Source organism: Aptenodytes forsteri, unplaced genomic scaffold (assembly GCF_000699145.1).
Source record: "Aptenodytes forsteri isolate BGI_AS27 unplaced genomic scaffold, ASM69914v1 Scaffold255, whole genome shotgun sequence".
Classification (NCBI taxonomy): domain Eukaryota; kingdom Metazoa; phylum Chordata; class Aves; order Sphenisciformes; family Spheniscidae; genus Aptenodytes; species Aptenodytes forsteri.
Window position 1 is genome coordinate 4696127 of NW_008794888.1, and position 9355 is coordinate 4705481.

General features: G+C 63.3%; 1 protein-coding gene across 10 annotated transcripts in view; it reads left to right on the forward strand.

Moving 5' to 3' along the window:
* The window catches only part of TNS1 (tensin 1), a 64476-nt gene that overhangs the window by 15374 nt on the left and 39747 nt on the right, over positions 1-9355 (forward strand). For 9 of the 10 annotated variants that reach the window (XM_009274960.2, XM_019470939.1, XM_009274951.1 and 6 more), the window contains 8 exons: positions 1927-1965; positions 6929-6978; positions 7307-7478; positions 7846-7896; positions 8414-8536; positions 8846-8910; positions 9032-9115; positions 9227-9339. In XM_009274960.2, the coding sequence (XP_009273235.1) occupies positions 7311-7478; positions 7846-7896; positions 8414-8536; positions 8846-8910; positions 9032-9115; positions 9227-9339 (604 nt within the window). In that variant the 5' untranslated portion in view covers positions 1927-1965; positions 6929-6978; positions 7307-7310. Of the gene's footprint in view, positions 1-1926; positions 1966-4143; positions 4186-6928; positions 6979-7306; positions 7479-7845; positions 7897-8413; positions 8537-8845; positions 8911-9031; positions 9116-9226; positions 9340-9355 lie in introns of those variants that run through there. The other variant, XM_009274959.2, reaches the window with a different exon arrangement.

The window sequence follows — 9355 nt, forward strand, 5'->3', positions numbered from 1 at the left end:
GTGGGCGGCAGCCCCGCTGCGCCTCGTTCCTCGCATTCCTGGGCAGGGCTGCCGGGTGGCGGGGTCGTGTCAGCGGGGGCCGGGCGGCAGGAATGCAAACACCGGTGGGGGGGGAGAAGAAAGGCCACTGTGTCTGCCGCAGCAAGGCGAAGCCCGGAACAGGGGTGCGCAGGACCCCCCGCTTTTCCCACCCGTCCCTGCACCAGGGGATGTGGGGGTCCCTGGGGACGGAGGTGGCAGTGGTCCTGGGGTTTGCTGCGGTCCTGTGCGGGATGCTCTTGCACCCCTGGGTCAGGAGCTCGGCTTCCCTAGGGAGGGGTCTGCTGCCTGGGGCAGGGTCTTCCCCCTTCTCCTTGAACCCGGGGCATGTTTGAGCCAAACTTGAGAGGGGGACAGAAGCTGAAAACAGTGTTACATTCCTGCAGTCCTCGTAAAACTGCTTTTCTGGGATGAGAGAGTGCCATACAGCCTGGGTTGGTGTCTCCTGTGGATGGGAGGAGCGGTGTCGGGTGAGCACAAGACCATATTAGACATTGGAGAATCCGCTAGGGCAGGGAAATACAACCATGGGCACCCCAGTTTTCTCCCTTCTTCAGCCGAAGGAGCATTCGTAGCCTGCAAACCTCCTGGTGCCGACAGTAGAGGAGGGGTGGGCATGGACCCTACCTGTCTGTGGGACCACCGTGTCCCATGGAGGGGGGAGCTGCACATCTCCCCCCATCACCGGCCTCGGGAGCTGGGGCTGGGTGGGGGCCAGGGGCCCTTGGTTGAGCATCTCGGGGGGAAGAGTGCGGCAGTGTGCGGGGCACGGTGCGGGATGCAGGGCGGCCCTCGCCGGCCCCTTCCGTGGCGGCTCGCTGCCGGAGAACATTCCAGGGAGGCTGGCGCGGGGCCAGCGCCGCGGGGCAGGGAAAGGGGCCTTTTATGGAAGCGTTTCTGCATTAGAATAAAATCATAATAATAATGCGCAGGGGAAGGGAGCGGGAGGAGGAGGAACCCCCGAAGAAAACAGGGAGGCGGGATGGGAACGGGCTGGTGGCCGAGGAGGGGGCAGGTGCTGGGCATCACCCTGCGGGGACCGGGCTGGAGTGGGATCCGGGTGCTCCGATTGGGGTGCTTGGTGCAAATCCTGCTTTTTATGGCCCAGGGCAGGGGAGGCTGAGCGGGGTGCAGGGGGTGCCTGTGCTGCCATGGTGGGGGACCAGCCCCTGAGTGGTGGTTGGCACGGTGGCTAGATGCTGGGACAGGGCAGGGGATGGCTGGCTAGGGGTCATGGCTCCTGGGGACACACGGCGTGGTTTGGAGGAGATGAAGTGCCCCAAATCACACCCTCCCGCTACTGCTGGCATCTCCAGGCCAACGCGGGGCTGGAGCAGCTGTTCCCACTGCCCCCGGCACCGACAAACAAGGCGCTGCCTCTCCCACCCTGGCCTGCCGCTGCTTCCCCGCAGACTGGGGTGCACGCAAAACCCAAGGTTAATTGTCAGTAATTGCCGCTGGTAATTAAGGTAACAATAGCCGGGCTGTTCAGCTGGCGGCTGCAGGAGCGCTCACGAGGCTGGGCTGGGGTTTGTTCCAGGAGCTGCTCTTGGCATCAGGCAGCCGCCCCACGCCGTGCCGTGCCCCGCCGTGCCCACCCGGGGCTGGGGCTGCTCGGGCTCCCTGGCCGAGGACCAATAGCACCGCCACCGTGGCTCCGAGCCCGCTCCCGTTACCAGGGAGCCCAGCCTTGACCTCGGGATGCTGCCTGTGCTCCTGCCCGGGGCGGCAGGGCCATGGGCCATGGGTGCCCCTGTCACTCCCTTGGGCAGGTGCTCGGTTTGCTCGGGGCCAGGGGTAGATGCTGCAGCCTGGCCGCTTCCCATGCCCCATGCTGGGCTGGGGGCTGCAGGAACTAATCCTGGCCCTCTTTCTGCTTCCTTGCAGGCTGTGACCCCCTGCTCCCCCGCTGTCAACTATGAGCTGGTAAGTGAGACCCCTGTGAGCCGTGGGTGGCAGGCAGGGCTCTGGGGACGCTGGGTAGGACGGGACACCCTGTTTTGCACTGAGCGTGGGGCTTTCTCTGCCTGGGGGCTTCAGGGTGTGAGTCCCCCCGCCTCCAAAACCATAAGGGTCCTGCCCCTATTTTGGTGCTGTGCGCTCCAGCATTGCTGGCTGCAGGGCATCCCATGTCTGAGCAGCACGAGTTGGGACAGCCCAGCCATCACAGGATTCCTGGCGCTGGAGCTTTTGGGGAAGAGGGGCTTGTGGGGTTGCTGGGAGGGACAGGCAGATGGGACGTGACCAGCCTGGGCTCTGGGGTCCCCCAGCGCTGAGGGCCTCCCCTCCCTGGCCAGAACCGGGGTGGTTTCTTGCACGCCCGGAGATGGCTCTACCAGATGTGCCTTTGGCTCGGAGCACCCAAGGCTGCGCATTTGCAACCCTTGTTATTGTCACCCCCCTCTTTTGTCCCTCCTGGGGACCTTTAATGAGCAGCCGGGGCCAGGGCGACGCACAGCCCTTCCCACCCTGTCCTCTCTGGACACCGGGAAAACAGCTGGGCGCCCCATCTCCGTTCACCCCGTCCTGGGGAGGACAGGCATGGGGGCTCTGGGCGGGCAGCTGTGCTCCCTTGCCATGCTGCTCCAGGCTATGGCAGAGCTCCGGGTATGGCAGGGCACCGGGATGGTGCCGGGAGCAGGACCATTCCCAGGGCAGAGGTTTGGGAAGCATGGCACGGCAGTGCCCACCAGGCAGCATCTTGCCGGCAGAGCAGCCCCCCTGCCCCATCCCCAGCCCAGTTGTGCCCGTGGTGGCGGGCAGAGTGGGCACGTGGCGGCAGGGAGGCTGGCATTGCCCGGGGCCGGGGCCGGCGCGGCCGCCCTTCCTTCTTGCTCCGGACGTGTGCCAAGGCTTGCTGGGGCAGGCGCCGGGGAGAGGAGGCCCTGGCAAGGTTTCAGCTCCAGGCTCGGCAGCCTGGCAGTGCCGGCTGCGGGGAGCCCTGGGCTGGGTACCCCGTAGCCGGGCAGGGGTCTCACCCAAAAAGTGGGTTTAGGGGATGACCCCCTGTGAGCTCATGAGGGCAGCGCATGAGCCCAAGTGAGTGAGGGGATGGGGTGGGAGCAGAGCGTGCTGCCTGCCCCGGGGCCCCACGGTGGTTATCTGCCCCAGGTTTAATCTCTGCCTGCACCCCCCCGCCCCTGCCAGCCTCCTTGGGCACTTATCACCAGCAAAAACATGTTGGCTTCGAGCTGGGACCGTTACTGTGGCTTCGGGAGGAAATCGAAAGGGGTTTGCCCTGTCCCGTGGCTGGAAATGACAGCCCCAGCCCTGCTGCCAGGACCAGAGCAACCTGGTCTCGGGGGTCCCCTCCGTCCCCCTGGTCCCAGGACCCCTGTAAGCCACCCAGCTGGGTCCCTTTGCTGTGCCACCCCCAGGCACCCCAACCAGCTGTCCCCATGCAGAAGTAGCTGTCCCCTGCTCCCTATATTTGGGGTCTGGACACTCTCCCCCACTCCGGGAAGTTAATTCCCGTCCCCAGCCCCATTTCAAGGCTCTCTGCGGACTTCAGTGGCGTGTCACCAAATTTTCCCCTTTTTTGAGCATCTCAGACCCCGGCTCTGCTTCCACCGGGGTCCTTTGCCAGCCCCGCGGGGCCAGGTTTATCTCGGGGAGCTGGGCCTGCCGGCGGCTGGCGGCCAGGCTGGGTGTGGGGCCGTGCCGGGCTCGCCCCGTTGTTTACCTCCTGGCTGTGGGGTCTGACCATGGAGGATCTGGGTGGGATCCTGGTGGTGTGAGGGGCACCGGGTGCCCGCCGTGGAGCGGGCGCAGGGTTCGGCTGAGCGCTCTCCATCCGTGACAGTGGTCCAGCAGAGGTGGCGGCTGCCGGGAGGCAGGACGGCAGCGCCCTTGGTATCCGAGCATCGCCCCAGCTCCGTGCTTGGGTTTCGAGGGATTCCCGACCTTTAGGAAGAGCGGACATGTTGGTGGGCAGGGAAGGAAACGGGGCCGTGGTGCATTTCCTAGGAAGGGCCAGAAATAGCCAGGGGGGAACTTTTGACCCTGGCCCCCGCTCTGTGTGCACGTCTCTCTCTCAATCTCTCTCTCCTTCTCTCTTGCTTGCCTTTTTCTCAACCTCCCTTCCTCCTGCCTGCCTGCCTGCAGCCATCCCCAGGGGAGAGCATCACGAAGCAGGTAGACACCCTGGTAAGTGCTATGAGTTGTGGAGGCTGATCTCTGCCTCAAGACCTCCCAGGGGGTCACTTGTGCTGTCCTGTTGCCGCAAGCACCCCCCGCAGCCAAAATCACTCAGCCTGGGATGCCACTGTGGTCCCCCAACATCCCTGGGTCCCCCCAGCTCTCCCTCCCTGCCAGCCAAGGTGATGATGGCCATGCCAAAGGCCAAGTGAGATGCCCAGGGCTGGTGGCAGAGGCAGTCGGAGCCCAGCTGAGGGGGGGCCGGGGCTTTTGCCGCAAAGCCAGCTTTCCTGTCTCGGAGCCGGGGATATGTTATTTAATCTGTGGACATGAAATTGCTAAGACAGTGTAGACAAACGCACTGCCAAAGTCAACGCGGACGGCTTCCCCCCTCCTGCAGCCAGCTCGCCGGCCTCCCTGCACGCCGGGGCTGGGACCTGAGGGATGGAGGCAGAGTGGTTCCCACAAGGAAGAGTGTGAAAGCCTTCCTCACCTGCGAGCCAGCTTTGCCTCATCCCTTTGGTTGTCCAGGACGTTTCCAACTCCTCTCTGAACTGGAGAAAGAGCATCCACAGCTTGAAAAATCCAGCAGGACAGTCAGAAGCCCTCTTTGCTGGCTTCACTCTCTTTTGGGGAAGTTCCCTGGTATTTCTGCAGCCTTTCTCGTGCCTTGCATCACCCTTTCCAAGCAGAAGGGACCTGTGGGTTTCGGATGTTGCTCAGAGCCTGGGGACATGCCGAGCCAGCCTGGGGCTGGGAGGCGGATGCTTGATGGGGCTGGCAGGGGGGTCTTCAACCCAACGTGGCTGAGACCAGCCTGTCCTGTGCTGGGCCGGACTGGGACGTACTGGCTTGGCCGGGGTCTCTGCTCCAGAGGGGACCTTTGCAGGGTCTCCCAGCCTGGTGGTGGGCAGGAATGTTTAATAACGTGAGTGTTTGCTCCTATCAGCTGATCACGGGCTAACTGTTCCTCGTGCAGGGGCTGGCGGCAGAGGCGGCAGCACGGCTGCGGTTAGATCAGGGGGGGAGCGGGGCAGAGCCAGGGGGCTCCTGTCAGGGCAGGGGACACTGGAGGGCCCTGGCCGTGGAGACCCGCTCCCCCGGGCTGGGAGGGTGCCGGCAGCGGAGCCACCATGCCATGGAAATGGATTAGCAAGGGTCTCGCCGCCATCAAGGTATGGAGAGGGAGAGGGGCTCTGGTGTCTCTGCCTTGCTCACCCTCTTATGCCTCAGTTTCCCCATGTGGGAGAGGGGGGCGAGTCCTGGTTGCCCCATGTCAGCTCCTCCGTCGGGCAAGCCTGCAGTTTGGGAGGCTGCTGGGGCTCCCCTGGCTGGCGGGTGCGGGTGGGGGACCCCAGACGTCTCCTGCTATGAAGGTTTGGAGCAAAGCAGAGCCCGTGGTGGGGATCCCATCCCGGTCACTGGTGGGTGACACAGGGACGAGCCCACGCTCAGGTTCAAGCTTGCTGCACGCACCCTGGCTCTGCCCAGGAAAGGTTTTACCTTTCTTTTTGCTGCATTTTAACTCCTTCTTTGCCCCCAGTGATGCTGGGGGGTTTCTGGGGTGAGCAGGAGATTTGGGGCACTCTGGGGACAACCTGGATGGCGATTGTCACTGCTGCCTGCACACCCCCGGGTGCTTGGACAGGGCTGCCACCTCTCGGAATGGCTTCGGCTGGGAGGGGAGACCGTTGTCCCGGGACCCTGCAGGCTGCCGAGCCCGGCTCTGCTCCGTCAGGCAGCCTGACCTTGAAAGGGGGACGCAAGGCCAATGGAGGGTGACGCCGGCTGCCCGTGGGAGCAGCCCCGGGACCCCACCGGGTGGGAGATGGCAGGCGAAGGGCACTGGGGAAACCTCTCCCACCTCGTCCCGTCACCTCTGGTGTGCTGGTTGCAGGATGCCACAGTCCCAAGGAGGGTGGCAGCAGGTCCCACAGCTCTGGGGACAAAAAGGACATCCCGGGATCCATCTGTGGGGCGCATCTCTTGTTTCTGGATCCTTCTGGGGGCTCGAGATGTGCTGCCTGTGTGAGATGAGTCTTTAAATGACTCCTGCTTGTTAGCTGGAGATACTAAAACTAATGAGGTGTGAGTGTGTTTTTCCTTAGCGGTTTTTTTTGGAAACCCTGCTTTGTTTTTCGGCTGAGGTCACGAAGTCACCAAGCAAACCGGCTGCAGATGAAATTCTTGAGGCCGGAGAACATGCATAAATAGAAGTTTCCTGCTCTGAGAGCTCAAACATTTCCTCCCGGCGTTTGGCTCTGCAGAGCCAGGGCCAAAGCAAACCGTCGTGCCTGGCTGGCTCCTTGCCGCCGCTCGGGCAGCGAACCTGCCCCTGCCCCGGGCAGGGCCAAAGCCACTCTGTCGTGCCAGGTGTGTGCTCAGAGCCTGGCTGAGAGCAGAGGGACTCATGACATGTGTGAGACTGTCCCCCTACCCAGAGCATCCTCCTCAAAGGTCCTCTGGGACACTGTGCCAAGGCACCGGCCCTGCAGTCTCGTCCCAGCTGTGCTGGGGTTGCAAGAGCTGGATTTTGCTCGTGGCCATGGTGGGGGGACGATGGTGCCGCTGGGGCGTTTGGTGCCACCAGGATGCTCAGCGGGTGTGATCTGGAGACAGTGGTATTTTGGGGGCGTTATGGTGCGCAGCGTGGCAGGGGTGGGATGCTCTGGCAGCACCATCACACCCGGCTCTAGCAGGACCCCTGTGCTGGGTCTGGGCAATAACTCAAATTTCCTCTTTGGTTCTTTAGGATGCCACAAAATCCCCCAGGAGCGGGCAGTCACACCGCAAAACGTCCAGGTAGATGCTTCAGTTTCCCCTTTTGGTGACCATCTCTGCCCTGCCTGAAGCTCCCCCTCCCAACACTTTGCTTCTGCAGATGCGCTACAGCTGGGAGATGCTCCCTATGGAGAAGACATGGGGGTGATGACCCACTATCCCCAACTTGGGGTTCCCAAGACACCCCAACGGGGCTGGGAGCAGGGGAAAGGCTGCAGGCAGCCCTGCCGCTGCATCCCCATGTGTCCCAGCCCGTCTTGCTTAACCCCAGGGGCCGTGCAGGGTGGGGAAGGGTCACAGTGTCCCCTCCCCACGCCATGTCCTGACGGTGGTCCCCTCCCTTGCCCAGGAGCATGAGCCTGACCGCGGCCATGGAGAGCAGCTGCGAGCTGGACCTGGTGTACATCACGGAGCGGATCATTGCCGTCTCCTACCCCAGCACGGCCGAGGAACAGAGCTTCTGCAGCAACCTCCGTGAGGTGGCCCACATGCTGAAGTCCAAGCATGGGGACAACTACGTGGTGAGGGACACAGCCGGGTTGTCTCCAGGCTGGGGAAGGGGCTGGGGTGCTCAGGTCCTGGGGATGGGGTGCTGCAGGGCATGGGTGCTGCATCCTTGCCTCTGGCTGGGCTCGACTCTGGTGAGGGGGGTCTTTGCACCAAAACAGATGGATTTTTTCCTTCATTGAAGCTTTCCAGTCCCTTTTGGAGCCCCTGAGAGTTTTTGGCCATTGTGTTGCCCTGTGGCAAGGTGTGACTCAGGTTAATGTGTTTGGGGAAGCCTCTCATGGGGGCGGGACTTGGGGAGGCTTTGAAGTGAGGAAGAAGTGGGGGGTGGCAGCGAGGGAGGAAGGTGTCCCCTCACTCTGTCTTTCCTCTTCCCTGAAGCTTTTCAACCTCTCCGAGCGGAGACATGACATCAGCAAACTTCACCCCAAGGTGGGTCGCAGCTGTGGGGAGCAGAGGGGCTCGGGGCAGGGCTGTCTGCTGGACCAGCTCCCCACTGCACGCTGTTTGGGGGAGGAACAGCCACCCTTTCTATCCCACTCAGCTGGTGGAGGAGCAGGGGAGGGAAAGCACCGGGATTTCCCAAGGAGTTTGTGGGGCCTCTCTCTTAACGCCCCCCCATCCCCAGCCCAAACCTGGCTGTTGGGGCCTCTTGGAGACCACCCTAAGGCATCATCCCCATCCCTGTGAACATGGGGGAGCCCTGGGCAGCTGAGCCCAGTGACCCAGAGTGGGGCTGAGATCTGGGACTGCGATGGCCCCCCCGGGGTAGGGGTCTGGGCAGTGGGGTGCAGGGTTGGGGGAAAGGCTGGTAGGGGCACGTCAGGGCAATGCAGTGGTGCCCCCCCCGGATACGTGCCTTGGGCTTTGCACACTGGCAGGCTGGGGACTGCAGAGGGGGCAGAGCCCGTCGTGGATGTGACCCCTGGCTGTCCCCACTGCCACCCAGGTGCTGGATTTCGGGTGGCCTGACCTGCACACCCCGGCGCTGGAGAAGATCTGCAGCATTTGCAAAGCCATGGACACATGGCTCAACGCGGCAGCGCACAACGTGGTGGTGCTGCACAACAAGGTAGGCCGGTCCCTGTCCCTGGGGCGCACAGTGATGGGGATCTGGGAGGGCCGGGGGGCTGCAGGGATAGGGCTGAGCAGCCTCAGAGGCTGAGGGGTGCAGGGAACGTGGTGGCTTGTGGCTTGGTGTGTGTGTAGGTGTTGGCATATGTGTGCACTGGTGTGTGTCTATAAGGGTTGGGGTGTGTGTGCGGGTTGGTGCATGTGTGTAGGGACCAGTGTGTGCGTGCCCGCGTGTGCGGGACGGCCATGCCTGGGTGCTCGCAGGCACCACCGCCCCCGTGACACCCCTTCTGCTGTGTGCCCGCAGGGGAACCGCGGCCGGCTGGGGGTGGTGGTGGCTGCCTACATGCACTACAGCAACATCTCGGCCAGGTGAGAGGGACACGTGGTCCCGGGGTGGCCCTGGGGCCCACTGCCGACCTCCATCCCGGCGGCGCTGGGGTGCTGGTGCCGATGCTTTCCTTCAACCTCATCTACCCTTTCATCCCCGCAGCGCTGACCAGGCTCTGGACAGGTTTGCCATGAAGCGCTTCTATGAGGACAAGGTAGTGCCAGTGGGACAGCCATCCCAGAAGAGGTGGGTCCTGGTGTGCGTTTTGCCCCCATGGCCAGGGTGGTTGGGTGCAGGGCGGCCAAGGTGGGTGCTCTGCTCTGGGTCCTGCCCCTGAGCTGCCTGTCCCCCCTCTAGGTACATCCATTACTTCAGCGGGCTCCTGTCTGGCAGCATCAAGATGAACAACAAGCCTCTCTTCCTCCACCACGTCATCATGCACGGCATCCCCAACTTCGAGTCGAAAGGCGGTAGGTGCCCCCCCAC